Below are 25,576 nucleotides of genomic sequence, written 5' to 3'. Positions count from 1 at the left end.
CTGGGACAATTCTTACATATCAATGACATTCCAGTGTAAGTTTAAAAAACAATTTTATTCAAACCACATGGCTTTAGTTTATAATTGATTAATGCTATAAATTTAATAAATACAGTTAAAGACACATTTATGCTACAAAAATATACATTTTTAAATTATGAATACCCATACTCTATTATGAGTGTCTAATAAATGAATGTTAGAGTGATTTTACTTGGCCCAATCAAAATTGTATAAAACAGTGTGATTAACAATAAAAGTAAATAAAAGAATTAGTGTCTACCACTTACAAAGTAAACTCTTCAAGAATAATTCATCAGCCTTTTGGAGCAACCATAAGCATCATGTACATGGACCTTTAAGAAAAATACATCTTTATATAAAGGTTTCATCCTTATTCTCCAATTTTAGAAGACAACTTAGAGCCTCAATGTCAGTCTTGTGTAAAGGAGGATAATTATGTCGTCCCACACTGCATTGTGTATAATCACTGAAGACCCACAAAATGTCAAAGACTAGCACCCCTTATTTCTCAAGTTTGGTATGCTGCGTTCAACTTCTGGGAACCTTTTCAGACTAACTGGGTATGACAGTGACATACAAACCTCTATAGAAGTATTAAAAGTCCATGTTCACAACATAATATGGTAGCTCTAATTCAAACAAATGTTTGTTTTTATTCCTGTTTTTGAAGCAGTTCAATAAACTTGCAGATCATGTTTTATCTAAAACTACTCGGCTATGCCTCAAGTCTTTAAACCTGATAAAACACTCCTGATTGGTTTAAAAGGTGCATAAACTACCTTTACACTGTTAATCACTTTTAGAGTCTGTACCTCATTTTGGCTTCCATTGATCAAAGTAGACAGAATGACCCATTTACCAATTTATTTGCCTACTCTAGTTTTGGTAAATTTTTCAAAACCAAAATCAATTTCTCTTGAATTTAGCATGCTTAACTAGATCTATAGATTTTTAAATCAAATATTCATAATAAGGGCAATTAGAATAGTTTGAATAACGTTTAAAAGCAGCTTTTTGAAATGTCTTGTTCTAGACCACACAACAATTCCTATACTTTACTCATTTTGGTCCCTCAATCCGAAGAACAAAACAAACTAATGGTCTTTCCAGAATAATGCAAATGAAAAAACATTCCTCCATATTGTGGAAAATTAAGTTTTGGTAACAATAGGAACATTAGGAATTCATGCAGAGTCCAGACAGCAATTTCATAAAACACACAAAATCCAGTTTCATTCCCTAGGGGGAAAAGGAAAATATTTCTAAGTAATAGCCATGTTTGTGTTGATTTTAAATGGGTTTACAAGGTCACACCAACTAGAGAATAACTAAATGATTCTAATTCTTTTAACATTAAAAATGCTGTTGCTTTGATATTCCAAATTGCCCTATTTCACTATGACATCACATCAAAATAATCTATTGTTTAAATGCAAAGGATCATAGTTGTCAGAGGGTGTCAAATTAACCCAAATTCACTGAAATTTGTTCTAAAACCTGTATCAATCTACGAAGAGAAGTAGAATAGCCAGCAAACGCTCAGAATATTTTTTAGTACATATTAACACATATTATATCTGAAAACCAGGCCATTTTAGGTAAAACTGTTTTGCTAGGAGCAAATGTTTGTTGAATTTTCTATTGGATTTGGCGTTTCTATCCCCCACATAAACAAGCAGTGACGTCATAGTGAAATAGGGCAATTTGGCAAAGTTATTCTAAGAAACTTTATGATAGGATACAGAGCAATACACTGTGATATGTGAAACTTGAAAACTAAATTAACTTTTATGTAAATACAACATAAAATGGACACTGTACACATACTAAAGTTTATGTAAAGTGTCCATTTTAAGAAGAGTCATTGAGTGATTAAAGAATCCTAGTCAACTACGATGCATTGTGTGCCGGAATCATTTGAAAATCCAGTTTCATCGGTCTTGTTATTCCTGCTAAACGTTTTAAGATAATCAAAATAATGATACAGAGTCATTTAATGCTTTCCATAATTGAGAGTTTTTAAATTTTGGCAACTTATCTAGGTAGATCCAAGGTAGATTTCGAAAGCTATGATGTGTAAAGGCCTGTGCAAATGCACGCAACAACACCTAATTGGTCACAGTTGTTGGAAAATGTTGACGACTGTGTTCAAACGATCGCAACATATTGGGCATTGTCTGCTATTTTGCTTGAACTTAGCATATGGCTTCCTTCATAAAAAGAGTAAAAAAAGCGAAAATGCATAGCAGTTATGGATCTAATTGAAGTCCTTAATGACACCAGTGACTCGATGTGTTTTGTGGAAAAACGATAAGATGGATCAGACGTCGAAACAAGAGAGGAAAATTCAAACAACATCTTCAGGATTTTTGATTTTTGATGATTGAGGACACTCGGGATCTGTTGTGAATGACTTACAAATATTTCTTTAACATTTCTTTAACTTTGTTGGGCGTGCTGTCCAAACGAACGCAACATTGTTGGGCTACGCTTCAATGACCGCAAAACAAAAGAAGAGTTGGGAGTTGTTGGCTCAAAAATTTGACGAGTTTCAAACTTCACCCAACAACATCCAACAAGTCCAAACAACATGCAACATGGTGTCCAAACGCTCCCAACATATTTGGCCCAATGATGTTGGATGTTGTTGGCCAACAATATTGAGTGTGTTTGCCAAGCCTTGACAGTGGATGCACAAAAAGTCATGTCCCAGAGACAATCTCTCTGAAAAATTCCATCTACTTGCTGTAGAATGAAAGGAAGGGAACTTTGGGAATTTAAAGACCTTGGCATAGCAAATTTGCAGAAATTTTTCTTCACCAGTCCATGGAAAAGCTTCATGAATGATATAGATGAACAATGTCAACAATAATATAGGGATGCATTGCATTCTAGTTGACTAGAATTCTTTAAACCTTTCATCCAAGTTTTGACCTGTCAAAGATAGTAAATAATTGCTAAAATATAGATATACTACTGTGTGCCTTTTTAGATCCTTATTTCAACTTCTGTTAAATTTAAACTTGTCTGAAAATTATAAAAAGGTTGAAAAGCTGCAAAAGTAATTTTTCCTCATGACAGTCATGCGATGACAAATAGATCACCCAACCATAAAGGTTGTAGATAAAAATTAATAATTTTGATATCCTGGACTAAATATTTGTCTTCACTTGGATAACTTTTCAACAACACCTCTGCAACAGTTAATGCTATTTCACATCAGTTCTACTCTTTGCTATTTCATCATTGCTATATTTGTTGTTGGTGGTGAAAACTTATACAAATCTAAAATTGTGGACAGATTTCAGTAAACCATCTATCTGTTGATAAGAATATGAATTTCAAAAAATATGCCTCTCTCTATCTTGTACAATGGTTGTCTAGTGGATAACATTACCTAGTACTTTAACTGACAGTAAAATAAGATTTATACAGACCAAGTACAAAAGTTTGCTCTTATTAAAAAGGGAAGATTCAATACTTTACTTTTAAGGGCTAACTGTTGTATTGAGAGCAGTGGTGTTGACAGCTGCAAGAAGACTGCGTCCTTCATACATTGATTCGTCATAGAGAATTCCTAATAAAAATGATAAAGATATATACTTCTTAAAGCATGATAGAGAATTAATAGAAATGGCAACTGGGTTATGAATTGTTTTCATTACTGCAATTTTCATAAACTTTACTCATGGAATGTATGCCAGGATTTATACAAATAGTTTGACAGATACCATGTGATCAGCTTACATGGAAAAAGCCAGTTTGGCCAAATTTCAAGATAAGGTTATGTCAATTAAAGGATATGGAAGTGAGATTCTTAGCAGATACACCCAGAAACTATATCTTCTCGATACATATGAGAGAATAAATAACCTCTGGACCCCCAAATTAAACTAATAAAAATACTAAATACTCTAATAAGCTAAACAAAGATAATGTGGCCTGCGCTGTGAAACAGGGTAAATAATGTCATAATAGAGGGGAAATGTTTTTGATGAAGCTGTGACTAACTTTTTCTTTGATTCCTTTCTGGAGATTTGTATTTTTTTCTGTTGGATTTATAGCCATTAATCAGGTTCTAAGGGGAGAGACCTATTCCCCAATCCCCATTTCTTTCCCCTCCCTCAAGAGTCCATTCTATAATCCCACAAGGGATAGGATCATGTATTATTTTGCAGGGTCTACTTACCAGCAACACATGCTGTCATGAAACAGGCTATAGTACCTGCAAACAATGCTCTTACTGCTAATTTAGACATTTCAGAGATCCTGTGAGGAGCCATTGGCCCAAGGCCACCAAGTTGAACTCCAACAGATCCAAGGTTAGAAAACCCACAAAGTGCATAGGTGGCAATAATCTCTGAACGTATCTAATACAATAAAAATTAAGATAGAATATAGCACTCACCAGCAATACATGCCGTCATAAAACAGGCAATTGTACCAGCAAATAAAGCACGCATTGCAACCTTGGCCATGTCACCAGTTCTTGTTGGAGCCATAGGGCCTAGACCTCCAATCTGGATGCCGATTGAGCTGAAGTTTGAAAACCCGCACAGTGCATAGGTGGCAAGAATCTCTGACCTCACCTGTTAATTGTGTTTTATGTGCATGGCAAAGTCGTTAATGTTAAATGTATGATTCATGAAATAGAGTAATAATAAAGGAATGAAAAGAATACAAATGCGCATGAGAAAAGCATGAAAAGCTGAAGATTGTAATTGGAGATCAAATTAGCAATGACCTGTCATTCAAATGTTTCATGTTTATGAAAGCATTTTTTTATAAAAATGAAAACAAGACTCTTTCTAGAATGTGTGGTGTTCTTTGAATAATTTCTATTTTGTCAATTTTTTGCAAATTGGTCACAATACCAGATTAATGTAGTATGTTGACAACCAGGCATTATTAATATCATAATACTCCATTATCACTGGGTGCAATAGACAATTTCCAAGATGAATGAGAACTTTCATAAATATTGCAAGCACAGACATGAAAATGAACCATTTTGGGCAGTGTTCATAAAAATGTTTTAAAAAAGTAAAGCTTTCTGGTATTGTACACTTAAAATGATCACTCCCTTCATACAGGGAAGGTGGGAGGGGCCCTGTAGTGTTCTGGGAACTCTGTGTTCTGTTTGGGTTACCTGTGGTATGTAAGATGGCAGCCATGAGTCAGTAAATATGTTCAATCAGAAACCTTGTTTATCTAGTCATTTATTCGGCCATCGAGTGTAACAGGCCCCTGCTTGAAACTAGAAATTCATTGATGTAGCCTTTACTGCTTTTTCCTAAAAGCTTTTTGGTCACATCTATTGTGATTTCCAATTGCAAGGAGAACAGTTACAAAGTACTTGAATCTAACTTGAAAATGATAGGTTCAATGATGCATGTGTCATGTAGTACAGTTGGAAGTGTGTTTTATACATGAAGGTATGCTGATACAGCAAATAATCAATTACCATATTTCTGTAAAAGATTGACAACCACAGGGAGCACAAACAAAAAAAATTAACTGACCATAAATCAGCAAACAGAAAAAGCAATTACCCAGAAAAAGCATCAGGTATCAAACAGATAATCTAACCATCAACTGGTACAAGAGAAATTCACAATATACACAGGTAGCTCAAAAAACACAAGTTATTCTATAACACAGGTAACCCAAATAGCAAAAAAATGAATCGCTATCATAAAGACTAGAGCTTAAGGGCAGACTTTGATACTTTGTTTTCTTGAAGGAAAAATTACTCAATTTGTTTTGCTAACTTCCAATGAACAAAAATGAGAAAAAAATTCAACTAGCAAACTGGGGAGTTTAAGAAATGAAAGCAAAAGAGCAAAATGAAAGCAAAAGAGATATTGGTAGTAAGAAAAATGAATGCAAATTAATCAGCAGTAAGATGTTGAGTTGGAATATATACTGCAAGTACAGCTTTTATATATTAAGTTACTGGTTAGTGGTAATGATTTTAGATTGAATGTGACATGAATGGTTTTTTGATGAATTTGTTTCTGATTTAGTTTTGTTTAGGTAATTGTTTTAGTGCACTGATCATCATTTTTTATTTTCATTGGTTATAGCTTCAGTGTTTAGACTTGACTTGGTTGCAATGCTTTTATTTGCTGCTACAAAAAAAAAAAAAAAAAAGAACAAGAAAAGGACATGGACTGCTGGAGAAAATCACCCATTATCTGCCTGCCTACTTAATGTATTCTGTCTAACAATAGGTGAAAAGGTATGGTGTGTGAGCTGGTTGATGATTAATGATGAGCTAATCATCAATGAAATTTGACTTTTAACATTAAAGGTGGCACCTTTAATGTCTGCAATGTGGAAACATCTTTTGCCAGTTTGAAGACCTTTATCTAACCTGAAGATACTTATAATTTAAAATGCATTGATAAACTAGAATGAAGGCATTGAATAAAATCTTCAAAGCAGGTAAAAGATCATATTTGTATTAGAATCAAGCTCAATTCAAGTACCGGTATTCTAAAATATCTTCTTTTTAACATTCCAAAACAACCAGTTACAATGAATCACTAGGAAGGAATTCAGTGCAATGGCCTCATATTTTGGCAATGCTGTTTCAAAAGAATTCATTATAGAAATAGTCTGAATTGTGCTCAATTAATAAAATATGACGATTAGCCTTGCCTCAAAGTTTTATCAATTCCCTTTCGTTCATTTTATTCTACATTTCAAATTTATCAAGATATTCAGATTGAAAGATAACTGGAAAAGACTTTATGCAGAAACAAATAAGAAAGAAATAATTCTTGTTTGTCCCTCGTTGTATCAGCTCACAACATGAATGCAGCCTTCTTTGTTCAGATGCAAAGTGGGCTCTGTTTTACTCCATGTCCTTGTCAAAAATAAATCTTTATGTCACCATCACTCAAGATGGAGCTAAAAGTTTAACTAGTTAGGTTGGCTTGGAAATTTTAGTTTTAGTTATTTATTTGGTATCCCACTCATGCTCTTGTTGCTGATTAAAAATCTGTAAATTTTCGTTGAAAAAAAATTGAGAAAAACTTTTAATTGTATATTTCTTTTTTATAAAACAGTTTTTATAAATCAATTATTTTCAATGCCAAATGCCATACCTAAGCATTCTTCCAACACAAAATTAAAACATCTGAAGAAGAACAAGACATATTCTATTTCTTAACATCTTTTTTTTCCCCAATCTATTTCAACCTTATAGCATTCATTATGTATAGGGAAAACCTTTTTGCAAAATGTGTATACAGTACAGAGATGGTTCTGGCGTCTCCAATTTCTTTTCTGCGGTTGGTGATGAATCCTGACAACCTGATATATGCTACAAACTCATTCAAAAACGTCTTGATGCCAAGAAGTTCAGCCACGACATCACAGTCTTTCCATTGCACACCCATCAAGAACGCCACTGGGCGCAGTAAGTAGGAGCAAATATACTAAACAAAATAAAATAGGTAATGTGAATTCACACCGATATGAAAAGCACCCCTCACCAATAATTATGGAATGAAGAGCATTTTTAAACTTAAGGATGGAAAACATTTGATAACTCAAGCTTTGTTTTCCAGCTTAAACCTCTAGGTATGCACACATCACATGGAAAGAATGCTTAATTCTATATAAATTCTTAAAAACCTGACTGAGATCATTTCTTGAAGTCTGATCTATCTGAAGGAAGACCATTTCTCATGCTTGAGGTTATAATTAGTGTAATATCTTCAAACTTCTGAGACAAAAAGCAAATAACCTTGTAAAATAATGTAATGATCTTACCTCAAAGCTGATCTCAGGGTGGCCTACCATGGAACCAAGCCAAGAGAGAATAGCATTGAAGAAAGCCAAAAATGCAAGGAATGCAATCAAGTTTGCAGCTATGTTGGCAACCAGGGCAATTGCTGTGCTAGCACCCTTAGCAGCTGCTTCTATCACATTACGCTCACCACTAAAATCAAAAGTACTGCCTTTAGATTCTGAGCCTCATATAAAATTTATATAATGTAATAAAACCATAACTTGCAGCTCTTAAACAAGATTGGGGGAAAAAGAACCATTTTAGAAAGATCTTGTCTTGAATATGAGATGACTGATAGCTCTATTTGGTAACCAGTCATTTCTCCACCACGCACTTATGTATGGCGTACTATGGCGTCGCTTGTCGATCGATGTTTAATAATAAAGCGTAAAGGTATTTTAGTCTTTCTCGCTCAAACCTTGGCAAGTAGGAGCAATCAATATGTCCTAAACATTCAGTTTTTCGATGAAGAAGAAGGATATTGTAATATTTTCAACAAACTACTCTACGGAGACTTAAATCTTATTGGTAGCGAAAAGACCTCGGCCTATGAAATACCGTAAACTGAACTTAATTGTTCCACTTAATCATTAAAGTGCCTAATAACCTTTATAGGATTATGATCAATTTTGATTTTCTGTGTGTTGGAGATGAATAAACCAAAAAAACCAATTTCGATTGACTAAATATTCTCAGAGATATAACACCCTAAAGTATGCAGATTTGCTACGCCCCATTGATTTGGACGGGATAAAGGGAAACTGGGACCAAGCAGAGTAGTGGTGAGTGGTGACATCACAAAAAGAGCAACTCGGCTTCCAATAAGTAAAACAAAGTAGAGCTTGGCTGTTCCTTCCTTGGGGTGTTTGAGCACCCAGCAACAACACATGTATCTAGTCAGCATTTTCTCATATTCTGACAGATGAACTAGTAAGAATCTTTGCTTATCAAAACATTTGTTCTTGTTGTGACGTAAGTTTTTGGCGTTTACATTCAGATGATGACCTCAAATCTACTGCAGATAAAGGCAATAGATCATTTTGTCAGTGCAAATAACAAAGTCTAATGGATTTCAAAAAAAGAAAGCGTCAGTAAACGACTAGGAAGCTTGTTGACTACACAAAAACAATATGGTGTCGCTTGTTGATAGATGTTTTGCATATAAGGTTGTTTTTTTTCTCTCAAACTTTGGCAAGTAAAAAATGATAAAGAATGATAAAGCTACCCAAAACACACATTTCATAGATTAGAGTATGGGGAAATAAAGTCATCCGAGTCATAAGTTAGTAGAAACGGACTCGATATGGTAGCTAAGTGAACGCTGTCCTTGGTTGCGTTTAGATCTCCACTTTCACTGATTGTATCGTGAAATGATCACTCCAAATATGCTTCAAAATCATATACAAATGTCTTTCAAGAGACTATGTTTCTTTTTAACAAGTCTCATCAAAGTTTTGCTTTGGTAATTTTCAATAGTAGCAAAAGGACTTCATCATGGTAGTGAAAAGACTCTGGGTGGTAGCGAAACCGGCAGTAGCAAAAGTGCGAGGTAGCGAAACGACCAGTATTATTCTATTCATCATTTATGTTCACACATGATTGAAAAACCACTTACCTTGATGGAAGGTGAATGTCCTCATCAAGTGTTTCTGGTTTGTCTGTTTCTGGATAAAGGAGTTTAGAAATTGCAAGTGCAGCAGGAGCCGACATGACAGAGGCACTGAGAAGATGTGAAGCAGAGACCCCAAACTCTATGTATGCAGCAAGCACTCCTCCAGCTATTGTAGCAAAACCTCCAGTCATAATGGCATGAAGCTCAGACTTTGTGACATGGCTAAGGAATGGTCTGACTAGTAATGGGGCTTCAGTCTGCAACAGAAATAACAAATCATTTCACTTGAAGGAAGGATACCAACACATTTAAACAATCCTGATCACTAGTGTTTATAGCCAGGATTTTCAGGAGGGTCATTTTAAACCAATACTGTCCTTTATGACTTTTTCTTGGTGGTCAAATTTTTTCTTCTAAAATTATTAATTATATATATTGTACATTAGAGTTAAAATAAATAAATGAGCAGACATTTGGAATCTCACTAAAATATTTCAAACTACTAATCATTTGGCATAGGTGATGAAAAAACACAAACAGTGGTAAATTCTGTTAGATACAGGTACAGGGTTCGTACAGATTCCTCAGTGAAAATTTCCAAAACTTTTCCAAAAGTTTCTCAAAGCCCATCAACTAAAATTTCCAAAACCACATAAAGCAAGTAAAAAAATAAAGTGAAATTCATGGATGAAAAACATTCAACATACAAACATATAAGTGACTTTGAAAGAAAAACTTTTTTCTTGATATACACTTTAATACAATGAAAAGAGTTCTTTGCAAGGTAGTACCTGGGCAACTAACAGAAAAAAATCATAACTTTTCCATAGCCCAGTGGTCGAAAAAGAAATTTTCCAAAACTTTCCAGGTCCTGGAAAAAAATGCATTATTGATTTCCAAAACTTTCCAAGACTTTCCGAAACCCGTACGAACCCTGCAGGTATATGTTCTTTGAGTCAATCAACATCAGTAATGGAACTAAAGGATTTTTTTTTTCACCAGAAGGTTTAGTCTAAAAATAAATTATGAACATTCAAACCCTTTGCATCATTATTTTGGGTTGGTTATGGGTCTAGTTATCTTTGCCATCTTGTTTAAACTTATTGAAGACAAAAGTTTTTTTCACTTTAATAATAAATAGACTCTTAGACTTAGGTGTCCTGAAAAAGTGACTACGAAACTCTTTCATTCTAAAACGTTTTTCTTAAAGATAACTCACTATCATTTATCTTTCAACTTACCTGACCAACAAATATGTTTCCTGCAGCATTAAGTGATTCAACAGCTGAGGTTGCCATGGTGACCTGCATGAGCCATGCGACCTTCTTAATGACGACTTGCATGATTCCAATATAATAGCACACAGAGATAAATGAACTGAAGAATACGATGACTGGAAGAACCTAACATAATAGAGTATAACCAAATTATTTGTGGAAAAATAATTGCAAAATTTTAAATGTATAAAAAGATTAAAATTATCCTAATATTTTTTGTGGGAGTTCCTTTTTGTAAATTCTGTTACATTACATGGTGATTTACAGAGGAAGGAAAACTGGACAAAAACTCTCCCCTCTCCCACCCTTTAGAACTGAGTACATAAAATCGCTGTTCACATTTATGGTATATGAGACAAACCAGCAATCTAAACCGTAAAATAGTAAAAGGAGAATGTTTAACTCCTATACCACCACTAGACCTTAAGTGTATAATTTGAAAAAATTCATTCCTTTCACAGTGATAGGAATTTACAAGGGTTGCATGATTAAGCCTTAGTATTACATGTACCATTTCTTTATGAAATATTCTGAACACTGACTGGAACACATGTAACCGTCTTAAACATTTCCTATAACTTAAGAACACTATTTATCCATACCTTGAAAGCAAAGAAGTGCTTCATGAAATCATCTCCAAATACAAACTTTGCACCAACATCAGTAAAGTCCAAGAATGACTGAACTGTCTGGCCAAGGAATTTGAAGGTCGCAAACCCTTGTGGTGTGCGCAGGATAAGTAAACCAAATATAAACTGTAAACCCAAACCCCACAGAACAGGACGCCATTTTATCTGGGAACATAGGAATGTTAAAAAAATAATCATATCTTCTTTCTTTTTAAAAAATGACAATCAAACAGCTATAGACACAAATTTAAAAGATACAGAGCATGACTTGCAATTCTAATGAATAAAAACTTTAGAAAAGTTAATATAAAGATACATCCAGATTACCAGATTGAGTTTTAAGATGATTTAAGCTTTTGTCTCCTACAACATGAACACCCAAGACCACCCGTAAAGAAAAAAACTTTATTTGAAAAATTCCACCTTCAACAATTTTGAGTGAGTTGACCTGAATATTGGTCTAAAATTTCTAAAATCTAGGAAACAGAAAAACAAAATAAAAAAACCTAGAAAAATGTCTAAATTCTAACAAAATCCTAAAACTAAACATCCTTTTATTTTTTATTTTTTGAGAAAAACAAAAGTCACTATTTTGATATTCTTTTCAAAAGCCAAAAATCACTCTTTTTCATCTGATTGCTTTCCCTTTAATGGCTTGCAAAATTTCCAGTTTTTGAAAAAGCTCCAAATCCAGCTGCTGTTACTTCATAAAAGTAGCATTTTGACACTGGAATATCACACCACTGGTAAATGTTTAATCTCATTTGCATAAAACACTACAGATATAGTTTGTTCTGTAATAGTTAGGAGTAAAAAGTTTCATGTCAACAAGTGAAGAGAAAATTGTAGTACCTTGCTTCTGCGTGCAGAGAAGAGCCAGCATATGGAGATGTTGACAAAAAGACCAGCCACAGATATGAATCGCTCTGGCTCTTTAGCCGTGTCAAGACCAAGAAAAACACCAATGAGGGCCAGAATCACAAGAATGCACAACCTAGAATCATTAACAGGAAATACCAAAAAATTGTCATAAAATATCGAAGGAAATGTTGGGAACGCATGAAAACATATGTGGGAGGTTATTGGTACATGGTTACAATGCAAAAACAAGGTTTGGATTATTTATAGAAAAAAAAGGATAAAAATTAATCATCTGTGAATTTTTAAATATTTTCCAAACATTCAAATCTTTTGGTGAATTTCAAGTTTTCTTGAAAAATGCATGTACTCTGGTAATATATGACATGAGAGTAGCATGCAATAATACCAAACAATTTTGGCATTTTGCAAGGTGAACCCAAGGTACATCCCCATACATACAGCTAGATACACTTCAAGATCATAGAAATATGCCTACCATTGTACTTACCATTTCAACCACTTCCACTGGCTATTTATGACAGCAACACAAGGTTTAATACATGCTCTATATATTGCATCTCCCCAGTGTTCACGTATGAACATGTATATCAGACAGAACCAGAGAACCATGGTCAGGCCAAACAGGACTTGAACTTTCTTGAAACCACTAATACAAATAGCAATGATGCTATAGACCAGCAAGATGTTCGTAATGATTATGGTCACAATATTGAAGTTATGACGTCTCCATATTTCTCCAAACTTGCTCATTTCAGGGATATCCACAAATACTTGAGTCTTAATTCTTCCAGTAGGGAGTGGGCTATCATCATCATCAATCTTCAAGGCCTTTTTGGAATCAGCAATTCCTGACATCTCTAACTGATCAGTCTGATTAAAAAAATAAAGATAAAACATATTTCTCCAAAGTCTTTTTTTAAATGCATCATTATTATTCAACCATTTAAATTAGAGTATGAATAGCCGGGAGCAAGTATAAATATAAACAATTGTACTATGGATTATTTTTTACAGTAAAAGATGGTTTTGACAACTGTTTTTTCCCTGTGCTCCTCTTACAACCTGCTGAGTGTACTCGCCTGACTTTTTAATTGCTCAGCCATCAAGTGAGCAGCAACACTAATCTTGCACTGGTGGTCTTCCTGTGTTACAGATGCTAGCTAAAATCTCAATTTGAGAAATTTTGTGTCGGTTTGTGAAGATGATTTTTGGAGCCTCCAGTACTTTTGACCTGGGGTCATTAAATCGTGCATTAGAACATGTGTGTTTCTCAAGCTGTGGCTTGTCAAGATTAATAGACCCTTTTTGAGTTCCAAATTACCGCTGTGTTCCTACTTGATTACAGACTCATTTACTCAGGCTTAGCCTCGCATCAGTGTTTAAATATTTAAAAATACCAAGGGTAAAGTAAAGGATGCACAACTCCAACAATACAAACATTGACAGACCTTGACTGAGACACGAGAATATACTTATCTTGACCTTCAAGGGTCGCGGCGTTTACAATGGATTTGTTGCCTGAAGTTTTCACATGAAACACTTTATTTACAATGAACTAAGCAAATATTTTATAGAAATTCGTTTAGAAATTTATTTCATTTCATTTGACTTCATTCAAGTTTGTAAATTACTGATTTATTCCAGCGAATTCTCGTTAGTTGTCTCGAGCGACATCTATGTGAGTGGATTTTTACCTTCGCAGTTAACTGGGAGTTAACATACAAGAATATTGCTTCGGCTCTTTGTGATGTCCGATGATCAATCTACTTTTTATTCAGAACAGCTTATTTGGATGACAAAACTAGCCGAATTTTCTTCAAGACTGAACTAATCTAATGAAAAGTTCTTTTTTCAATGCATCCAGCTCTTACCTATGAGTCTTCTGAAAAAAACTAAATGTGTTAATGATTTTACATATTCGTTTCTGTTTATTTTAACACATCAACAATAAAAGGTTTGACTCATTAGAGTGCTCACACTTAAATCCGTGAAACAAATACTAATTTTTAGCACTAAATAGTGATAATTAAACAATAGAAAACAAAGGCTTTGTGCTTGTTAGTGTCATGTAATTATAAGTAATACCATGGCAATGAGGGATATTAGTGTTTAAATGTCCCCGAAGCCGAGGGAGGTTTAGTGGAAGGCCTGAGGCCGTAGGCCGAGGGACTCTTACTAAACCTCCCGAGGCAGAGGGGACATTTAATTACTAATATCCCGAAATTGCCATGGTATTGTAATACCATGATTTCCGAGAAAATTAAAGAAAACGAATCGTCAAAAACTTAGTGAACTTGAATACTAATAAGTTGCTATAACTGTCTAATCCATCTATCTGAATTACCGTCTCAAGGGAGATATAAAACTTTGTACCTCATGTTTTTGTTTTATCCGTGTAAACATTGGCAAAATATTTGGCAAATTGGTAGCATACTAAGGCCTACTTAATTCTAGCCTACTAAATCAAAATTCATTGTTTAATAAACTTTGACTGAATGATTACTCTTGGAAGCACAAGTAAGAGAGTGTTTGGTTAGCAAAATGATAATTAAAACTTAAAATGTTTTCTTAAAACTACTTCAATGACATAATATTTTTTTTTAAGAACTCTCATTGGAATGTCTTTTTGTTAACACAGAAAACATATAAATTAAGGAATAAATTTTTGCTCGTGGAAGCTTGTAAAGAGGTGGAAGAAATCGGAGCGTACAGCAATTAATTTGGGTAGCATTAATATGCAAGGAGTGAATTTAACCAATTTTAGCATAAACATTAATATTAACAAGTAACGTTCAATTGGAAAAATTAAACATTTATTATTACAATCAGTTCTAAATAAGTGGTTGAATAAACATTAACTTCTTGCTTTTTGTTTCAAAATGGCTTTGCACATGCGTGAAGGCTGCCCTTGCACCGAGAAAATTAACATTTGTGTAAAACATTAGATTGTAACAAGTTGGTAATTTTAGTCCATTATAACGCATGCGCAAAGTTTGTCCTAGCATGTAGAATCCGACTCTAAGACCAATTTCCTCTATCCTACATTGAATAAAGCCTGTGGCAGGGTGGTATACATCCTCATTAAAAATGCATCAGATTTCGAACCGGGTCATTTTAGACTCGGTGTCCCGATGATTACGTTACATGAGGGACAACCTCTCATGAATAACATGAGGGATATTTAGTTTCTAAATATCCCTCATTCATATGGATGAGGGACGATAATAAGTAATCTTCCCTCATTCATATGGATGAGGAATATTTAGTTTCTAAATTTCCTTCATGTCATTCATGAGGGAGGGATGTTAGTGATCAAACGTCCCTCCAAAAACAATGGATCCCGAGGTGATCATGGTATTACATTCGTAATCAGACTGACGCAAGACAATCGATAAATGTTGAATCATCGATCTGCTAACATTTTAGAGCGAGTGAGACATTTGCATATTCAGACCCCTCACAATAACTCATTCCTAAGCTTTGTATATCAACGAGTTAAAAATTAGTTAAGAATGTAAACAAATAAAGTTATCAAATAGTTTGGGGTTAATAAGAGCTACAGTTTGACATGCTGTTAAAAAAGAATTCTGAAAGTTATAAAAATACATCTCAAACTAAAAAAATTTTTTATATTATTTATAACAACTTAAAGATTTCAAAGGAAAATAGTCTAGTTAGAACAAAAGGATTTTGCTGCCTTAGATGTTGGTCATGCTGCTTGATCTGACTCATAAAGCAATCAATACAAGGCTATCTGATAAAAAAAGAAAACAACCCCTGGCACAGAGTGTTTGCAAAGTGAATTACTTTTTATTATCTAAACTCCATAATTTAGAAGAATCATAAGCATTGCCATTATTATAAGTAATACCATTCATGAGGAATAGCCCCTCATTTACAATCACCGGGTACTGGGTCCTGAGGACCCAATGGAAACAATAGTTTGCGATTTCTTCAAGACTCACCTCCACACATCTACACATGTGGGACGCAAATGAATTATTTATGACGCATGCGTTATGCAGTGTCTCATTTATTTCATTAATACCATGATTTTCAAGGAAATCAAAGAACATAGAATGACTTGAAAACTGATTTAGAGTGGTTTTCATAAACCTGTGAAATAAAGTGTAACTAATAAAGTGTAACAGTGAAATGACAACAAAAGAACACAATGGCATTAGAGAGTCCTAAAGTGTATTAGACTAAAGTGTATTTCACAGGTTTATGAAAACCACTCTAAGTTAAATTACTATGAATACTAATAAGTTGTTTTCAAGTGTGTCTAATCTATATCGTCTCAAGCGAGAACTTGAATTCGAAGTGAAAAATATTTTCTTTGTTTGATTTGTGTTTAAATTTGCAAATGTTTAGCATACTGAGCTGCTCTGTTAGGAAGCTCATTAGAAGAGGTCAGAACCTACAGAAGGGAGAATCAAGGCGATGCTTGAAGGTGTCCATTGCCCTAAATAACACAACGAAAAGTACGAGCCCCAGCCAAAATGAAGATGATGTACTGCTTGTCTCAGCATGTGAAGAGTATGAAGAGAAGACAGAGAAATTGAGCACAAGAGTTAATTTGGGAGAAGTTTTGTAAGGAGCAACTTTAAAGAATGTCAAAATCACTATCAAGGTTAATACACATGCGCAATAAAAAAATGTCTGTTTAAACTAAATAAGAAAAATATATATGTTACAATTATTTCTTCTGTGTGAATTATTAGTAAATAAATAAAAAAACTGCAAACACAAAAATTGATCTAGTGTGTATGTTTAATCAAACGCATAAACCAATTCCTCTATCCTCTTACGAGGATGACATACTATCTTATTAGTAATGCATCTGATTTGGAACCGGGTCTTTTAGACTCGGTGCCCGATGATTGCGAGCTGGTCTGTCTGCCTCGACCAACCAAGAGTCCCGATGATTGTTTTGATCGTCAGTTTAATATGAAATATCATATTGCTAAGACTTGTAGTGCTGGATTTTTCTACCTTCACAACCTGAGGCACATCTGCAAGTACCTATCCCAAACTGCTACTGAAACACCAGAGCTTTCAATATTTTTTGGAGTAAGCGGTTATTCCCAAATAGTAGGGGACACTGATACCTGTTATCTAGGAGGGTTTGGGGGTATGCCCCCCATAAAAATTTTGTAAATTTAGAACCTCAGAAATGCAGTTTCCAGCGATTTGGGCATCAATTTCAACTTAATGTGAACAGTTACATAATGTAAAATTCGTCATTGTCTACCCTTAATAAACCTATATTATTTAATACATCGCCTGATGATTTGAAATAAGATGAACAAGTACAACAAATAAAAACAACTTTTTGTCAACACTTAACTCTTATTTAAAATTATTACCATAATTATTATACGATAAAAAAAGATTGAATATCACTCGCCATTTTGTTTGTTTGGAACACTGCTTGTCTTAGCTACCACAGGAAGCACACACGTTATATTACCCAGAGCCCTTTGCACTCTATATCTTTATTTGGTAATGAATGGAATTTCAGTCCCCTTTTTTATCAATTACCCATCGTCTTCCGTATTGAATTCAAAATACTATTGATCACATTTAAGGCTCTACGTGGACTTGCTCCATTGTACATTCAAGAACTTATTGTACAAAAGCAGCATAAATGTTATAATTTAGGATCAAACGAAGGTCTAACGCTTCAGTATTTTTCATCATGGTCTTACTCGACACTGGGAAATCGAGTGTTCATGGTTGCCACGCCAGTTCTATAGAACTGATTGCCACCTCCTATGAGAAACACTGACAGTATAAATGAATTTAAAAGCCTAGGTAAGACATACCTCTTTAAGCGTGCATTTTTTTTTGTTAACTATTAACATGGAACTTATTTTTCAATTCAAATTTAGATATTTATAATAGTTTTTTTTTTTTTTTTTTTTGCTTTTTTAATCTTAGCTGTAAATATGTATATATGATGTTTTCTTTTTAGTTGTAATTTTTGATATTGTAAAGTGCCTGTGTACATATCCAGATGGAACACGCGCTATATAAATACATTATTATTATTATTATTATTATTATTATTATTATCATATGAGGGACAAGCTCATGAATAACATGAGGGAGTATTAGTTCTAATACTCCCTCATTAATTATTAAACCAAAATTAGTTCTAATACTCTCTCATCCATAATTAATGAGAGAGTATTAGAACTAATTTTCCCTCATGTTATTCATAAAGGAGGGATGTTAGTCATTAAACATCCCTCCACAAACAATAGATCCTGAGGTGAACATGGTACTATATAAATTATTGATATTATCAATTTGTATAATTATTTTCAAATTCATTTAGTGTACAAGTAAGTCTTACAGGGTTAAGCAAATAAATCAAGTTGTAACAAACTACAAAAAATTATTTAACAAGCATTTGGGAATAAAAAGAGATTCACCATGTAAGCGGTCTACCATAACGTTCTACTATAAGCCATAAGAAATCGGTGTTGCGAATGCCGAATTCAGCGACCCGAATCGCTTTTGCAATAAAACCGGATAACAAAATTTCTAACTGAATATTGTAAACTTTCGACTCTTATAACATGATCTATTAATTCAGTTTTCCCTTGCGTTTGTGAAACCCAAACATAACTTCACCAAAGGCCTACAAGCAAAGCGTTGGAACACGTGCAAGATATCCGAAGGACCCCTTTCTTGTACTACTATATAACTAATTGTTTTGTAATAATGTACAATAATCATAAAAGTAAAGAAGGAAAAAAAAAACAAGATAAAAATATTAATATAACGTTTAATATAAGCATTTAAAAGATCTCAATGCATCTAAAATAATTAAATAAATAATATTATCAACTATATATTGTACTAACAATATGACAAATTGAAAAGCAATCAGTGTAAATAAACAATGTTTATGCAAAAAAAACTAGTCGTAGTTCTATTTGAAAAGGTAGAGGTACATTTTATGCGTAATATTAATAAGATGCTATATTAAAAACTACGATGCCGTTACGCCATGCTAAAAAGTACTTCTCTTAAATGGCGATGATATATTAAAACAAGTATTTTTTTATCGTACACAATAATTGTAGTTTTTCTTGAAATAGTAACTTAACTTATTATCGTAAAGGATTAGACTCTAAAATCGAATCTAACGTGAGATCTGTGAAGTTGACCTCCTGGTACATTGATCGGATGATGGCGATTCGAACGACTGCTTACGTTTGTGACACAAAAGATCAGATATTAAAAAGGGTCCAAATCTTAAAATCACTCACCAAATAGACATATTAAACATATCAAACCTTACTTACTGAAGCCATAATGCAAGCTTCTTGACGAAGTATACGTAAAGAAGAACAGTTTTCGATCGAGTATTCCTACACTCCTACACGTGCTTCGTTGACTTCGTTCAATGCTCTTACGCACGATGTGGGGTATATACTATGACGTCACACATGCATAAACAAAACCTTCCCGCTAAAATTGTGCATCTAACCGACCGAACTCCTTCATTTACAAAACTAAAATCTCGAATATTTATAAAATCAAATATTTCGAGGCAACGGAACAGCATTAGTAAAGGTGTTTCTGATCATTCATAATTCATAAAACCAAATTTCGAACATTATATTTAAGCTTTAATACATCTATAAATTATAAATTTGGACATCAACGATTAAAAAATCAAAAGTAAAATAAACATAAATTCCCAAATACTTAAGTAATATTCTTCTATTCATAAACAATTGTATAAAATTTAGTGCTTTGAAATATTCGACCTGAACAATCTTTGTGACTTTCGTAGTTTTTGCGGAGAACCGTCGCACGATTGACGAGTCGCGAAACAATATTAAAAGCTTTAATATTGATTCACTTAAAGCTAATGAATAAGGAAAAAGGAAAAAGGATTTTTTAAGATGAAAATAATAGTGAGGAGTAGTTACCATGGCTGAATCGTCGCTAGAACGTCCATCAATGCCACTGTCATTGAAGTTGATAGTGTTCTTTGGCGCGCTTTTCTTCGGCGTGGAGTAACTTATGTTGTCCTTACTATCAAACCCTTCCATGGTTTCCAAAGCAGATGAGCAGTCAGAAGTTTTTTAAAGTTGAACAGATTCTTCTAAAAGGAATTTAAACAGAAATTAACAAGAAATAAGGGGGAAAGCGTAAACTAGGAATACCAATAAGCTCATATATCGAACACAATTTTTGGCGCCAACTTCACTTTGCAAATCTTGGCTCGTGGCCACTCAAAACTGCCTGAAAAAAAACAATTTTCACACTTACTTTTAAAAATTGGATTAAGAAATTTTCTAAGGAGCAAGGGGAATGGTTTTTGCCTGTTTCTGAAGCCGTAAAAACGGTAAAAAAACGAGAGCAGAGAGAAAATAAAACTATAGCTGCTAGAAGACGAAGTGAACTGCTAAAGTATAGCTTCGTTCAAAGAACAAAAGGTTTCGGCGCCAACACGATTCGCCAATCACAACACACTAATGTAATAATAACAACCAATCGAATGATTGTTTGTATAGCACTCGATATTTGATGGGGGAAGGAGGGGGAGCACAATTTTTTTTAAAGCTCGATATCTTTTCATACACATTTTCTACTATAAATACCAAAACAAAAGTTCTGTGTACAACTCAATTTTTATCTCCGTATCTTTTACAGACTGTAACACTGCGTTTTGAGGCAGTAACGCACAGCGAAGTTTCAGACACAAGCGGAGGGCCGTAGGGGGAGGGGGAGAGGGGTGAAGAGGGGTGGGGAAGGGGAAAAAAGAGCAACTCAAAATCCCACGTTTCGAGGCACTTTTTGAGGCAATTGAAGTTGAAACCAGTTTTGCACACACTAAAACCTTTAATTAACTGTCATACAAAGTTCACTGTGCTAGAAAAATACTATATTACATTCACACAACTGCTGACTGTTTGATAAATTATTGTCCAATAAGGAAAAAGCTTCTGACAAGTAAAATGTTATTCAGTTTCCTGAACGCTTGACTGAAAGACTGGTGTCGTATCGTAAAACCACGTGTTTCTTCCTTTCTTTCTTTCTTTCTTTCTTTCTTTCTTTCTTTCTTTCTTTCTTTCTTTCTTTCTTTCTTTCTTTCTTTCTTTCTTTCTTTCTTTTCTTTTTTTTTTTTTTTTTTTTTTTTTTTTTTTTTTTTTTTTTTCTTAAGAATTTAAAATCAAAAACATATTTGATAAGATGCCGACAACTTTTTTTTTTTTTAACAATATCCCTGCCAATACTCATTTTTATAAAAAGGCATCCTTAAATAGCATTGTTTTGATTTGGGTTTTAAAAGAAGAAAGAGAATCACACTGTCTTATTTCTGGAGATAATGAATTGATAATGAACGAGAATTTATTTAAGAAGATGATAAGAATATGTTTTTAGAATCTCTTTCTGATGACTTTTTGCCGGACACACCATACAAACGACAGTCACAAGACAAAGTAACAGGTAAAAGAATGAATGAATTTTCAACAATTTTCAGTTCGCCGTGAAAGATATCGTATCACTTCACTGATATGGCTTTTATTCACGGCTTTATCACACTGATATCAACCCTAAAAGTGGTTCAATACATGTCAATACATATTAAATTCTGCAAAATGCTTTTAGGAGTGAGTAAAACGGCTTCCAACAATACATGCCGTGCAGGATAATTTCCTATGAGAGTAAATGCAACATTAACGTCTGAGGATTGACGGTAGTAATAGATAGATTAGATTTCAGTCACATTTGGGAACAAAACTATTTACAGGGTATGACAGAATATGAGTGGAAAAAGACAACAATGCAAATAAAGCAAAGACTTGAAGCCCAAGAGTTTCAATTCTGGCATGGTCAGTTACCTAGCGACGAAGGAAGGAAGGATTCTCAAAAGAATAAACTAAAAACCTATAGATGCTTTAAAAGGGATTTCCAGCAAGAAGAATATCTGAGAGAAGTCAGCAATACGAAACTTAGAAGAAGTTTGACAAAACTAAGAATCAGCAACCACCCCCTAGAAATTGAAATAGTGTCTTGTATTCCAAGGGTGAACACACGTATAGCTTTATTTTTCATGAATTCTTTATTTATGGCTATTTTCTTAGAAATAATCGGTCATGAAGTGGAAGTGGAGGATAATCGTAAGTTAAAGCTTTTTTTCACTCAATTTATCGTCGGACCCTTAATTGTCCGCCTTGTGGACTCAAAGAGTTCCTATGTAAAGATCCCAAAAATTCATAAATGTACAAGTGTGGCAAATCTATTGTTACTTATTTTTAACTTTATGTATTCAGTGAGCGAAAGAGGAGTGTATTGTTATTGAACTCCGGTTCAATTCAAATTTCACGACTTTTTTTTTCTAAGAACTTGCGTCCTCGTGGCGAAATCTATGTCCAATAAGACGGGTTTTACACTAGTAATTTCTGCCTTTTGTTCAAATAAAACCAGCAACTCGCAATGGGTAACAGTCTCTTTCTCTTGTAATAACAGTAACTTTTCGTAAATTTCTATGTGGCAAAATTTGGCAACCACTCTTTTTCCATTACTCCATTACTCCGTTACTCGGTTTAGTAACACCCCAACGAAAGGGAAAATTTAGCTCTCGATTAACTTAAGAAGTTGATGAATATCAACCTTGAGAAAATGAACGAGAATGATAAATTCTTTATGATGATAAATCCAAAAAACCTATTCAAAAGATCACTGCAAAATTTGTTCATGAATGCTTGGAAAAAAGGGGGGGGAAAACCCATTAAGGTTGCTAATTATATATTATACATTATAATTAATTGTGTCTTATTTATATTTGTTACATCCATTTTGAAATCACAAGCAAATCCTGCAATCTGATTGGTTCCCTGCAGCAGTGATTTCAGCATAAATTGCACGATTTTGAGCTCTAAATTGCACGATTTTGCACGTCAACTGATATGAACCAATCACAAGAGAGGCATGTCATTTTCTAGCCAATTATATCAAGGAATACAAGCAGTGAGCATTGGCTGTATGGACAACAGCCAGTTCATTACAACCCTTTTGGGCAGGATTGTCTTGCTATTTAAAATAAGTAAATGTTTCTTAATTTGTAAACCGTTTGGTCCGATAAAAATTCATTTTAGTTTTGGATTGAAAGTGTTGGTTTTCAAAATGAGAATCATTGCTCGATCAGTATAAACAAGTTCTCTTGACAGCATGTTTGAATCGACTGCTTTTAGAATGTAAGTCATGTCGGTTTAACTGGAAAAAACGTCTTTTTCAAAAAAGATTTTAAAATGGATATAATAAAGTGGTAATTGAACTTCGTGTCGTGCAATTTTGGTCTGAAATCAAACTTGCAATTACAAATCGCACTCCCGCTACGCGGTCGTGCGATTTTGTAATCGCGCGTTTGATTTCAGACCAAATTGCACTCCACTCAGTTCAATTACCATTATATATACAACTATATATGATTCAATTTTATTGGCAATAAGATATCTTGTATCTCGTATCTTGTATAGGAAAAGGAAAAAAGTGGGGGAAGGCTGTGGCAAACCGCTGTCCCACCCACTCCGCGGCCCCTGTCGGAGGATCGGGCTTTTGTTGTTCACTGCTCTTGAATAATATGCGCATATTTAATTTGAATCATCGAAACGAGGCTAAGCCCGCAGGCCTCCGAACTCAAAATGGCGGCCAAGCAGTGAAAAGGCCCGGAGCTTAGTTTTTCCAAGTTTCACGTTATAATTTAAGGCGACTACATGCAAGAGCAGCGGGGGAAAAGAACTATGTAATGGGATTAAATATAGTTGTTAGTTGTTGTCCCATTGTTACTTCCATGGTTTCCGAGTATAATCTGAATATATATCACTTTTAATATTCGATCTCGATTTGGAGCGCCTGGCGCGACTATTGCCAGTGAACGATTAAACAAAAATAAGCTAAAATCGTCATCCAATAGAATCCATCGTTCCTAATTTTCTCAAAACATTTTTTATTTTCTGAAAAATCGTATATTTAGACTCCTATATATAGCAAATAGGAACCATTAAGGTAAAGAGCTTTGTTTATGTTGCAATTGAATAATTTTTGGGTTAATGAAAGCTATGGAAGACTGAATTGCAAACACTGATACCCGTTTCTTGTCTTATGGTCTTGCATTGTTTTACGTTAAATTTTATTGTAATTCAATTTATGAGTACGTTTATTTGTACCTCGCGGACTGTGTATTCCCTTAAAACGTGCTAAAGCGTATGGGGGTGTGTTTGGAGGTGTGCCACCAACCAAAACAAAGATTGCGTCCTTTGCTTTTTAAAAAATGTCGTTTGAAGAGGAAGAAGAAAGTCAAGTTTTCAAAGTCAAAGATTGATAAAAGGTATGGAAAGAGTATATAGAGGATAAGAAGAGCTAAAAAGAAAGCAGTCTACACAAGGGAAATTAAGACGTGACCACATACCGTAATGAATTGAACTCGTATGTACGCGTGCTAACTTCGATTGATGATTCTCTTTGCTAATCCTTTTGCTAAACTTTTTGTTTTGATGCTTTGCAAGATTCGCCCCCCGTCTTTTGTAATTACGAAATTTTTGCTGAAGCGGTTAATATCCTGGCAACTAGTGTTCTCAGTGACGCATAAATATAGAGCTATATTTGAAAGCACTTTAAATGTGAAAGAAAATATTTTATTCTATGTGTCTCATTGAGTATCAATAGCACAGAAAGCAGCTTTGATTGGTAGTCGATCGCCCGGATCAGTCAAATCACGAGACCAGACTCCGAGCAAGCCGCATCAATGAAGCGTTGGAGTTTGGTGATAAGCCTTGTCGGCTTATATTGTTTATAAAGGACCAGCTGTACTGGCCATCTCAAAACTGTTGTACAATATGTACATACTTTAAGGTGACTGGCTGCGTTTGGCGGGAAAAAACTTTTCTTAAATTTACATTTATTTAAAGTGAAATTTAATGCTTATTATAAATATGAAAAGAAAAGTACGGTGCCGAAATCTTGTTTTCGAGATCAGCATTTAAGGTGGCTTGATGGGCTCGATGAGGACAGTTCGGGCAAGGAGGGAGAGAGGCTTTCTCTCTCGTGATTATTCAAAACGAAAACGTTTTACCAAGTCGTTGCACCGAAGCTTTGGAATGCACTACCGGAGGACATAAGACTTAGCAAATCAGCAAGTGGTTTTAAGAACAAGATTAAGACATTACTTTTCAAAGAAGCTTATAACCCCTAATCAAAGAAGAGTTTATATGTACAGCATATTTATTCAGGGATTTTTTCGTAATATGAATCAAGAATAGGGGATCAAGAACCACAAGAAGGACATAGACTTGGATGTTGAGATTGCAAATGCAGCAAT

At 34.2% G+C, this 25,576-nt stretch overlaps 1 protein-coding gene across 8 annotated transcripts; it reads right to left on the bottom strand.

Moving 5' to 3' along the window:
- Positions 1 to 36: 36 nt before the first annotated feature.
- LOC116286297 (solute carrier family 28 member 3) lies at positions 37 to 24,752 on the bottom strand. Of its 8 annotated transcripts, none has more exons than XM_031692763.2 (12): positions 20,521 to 20,648; positions 20,178 to 20,353; positions 12,713 to 13,095; positions 12,196 to 12,337; positions 11,317 to 11,508; positions 10,679 to 10,840; positions 9,441 to 9,694; positions 7,807 to 7,975; positions 7,287 to 7,469; positions 4,433 to 4,613; positions 3,511 to 3,601; positions 37 to 3,344 (listed from the first exon to the last, which is right to left on the bottom strand). In XM_031692763.2, exons 2-11 carry the CDS (start codon positions 20,298 to 20,300, stop codon positions 3,513 to 3,515), a joined length of 1,878 nt encoding a protein of 625 aa, XP_031548623.2. In that variant the 5' UTR covers positions 20,301 to 20,353; positions 20,521 to 20,648; the 3' UTR covers positions 37 to 3,344; positions 3,511 to 3,512. The 8 variants fall into 8 exon arrangements, with proteins under 8 accessions (XP_031548623.2, XP_031548624.2, XP_031548625.2 ...); XM_031692764.2 differs by having other exon boundaries at positions 37 to 2,958; XM_031692765.2 differs by lacking the exon at positions 4,433 to 4,613 and adding an exon at positions 4,214 to 4,394.
- Positions 24,753 to 25,576: the final 824 nt, after the last annotated feature.

Source organism: Actinia tenebrosa, unplaced genomic scaffold (assembly GCF_029948245.1).
Source record: "Actinia tenebrosa isolate PJP-AT-01 unplaced genomic scaffold, QUT_ActTen_1.0 PGA_scaffold5__44_contigs__length_20552954, whole genome shotgun sequence".
NCBI classification, from domain to species: domain Eukaryota; kingdom Metazoa; phylum Cnidaria; class Anthozoa; order Actiniaria; family Actiniidae; genus Actinia; species Actinia tenebrosa.
The sequence above is the reverse complement of the archived record's forward strand: the minus strand, read 5'-3'. Positions and strand labels throughout refer to the sequence as shown.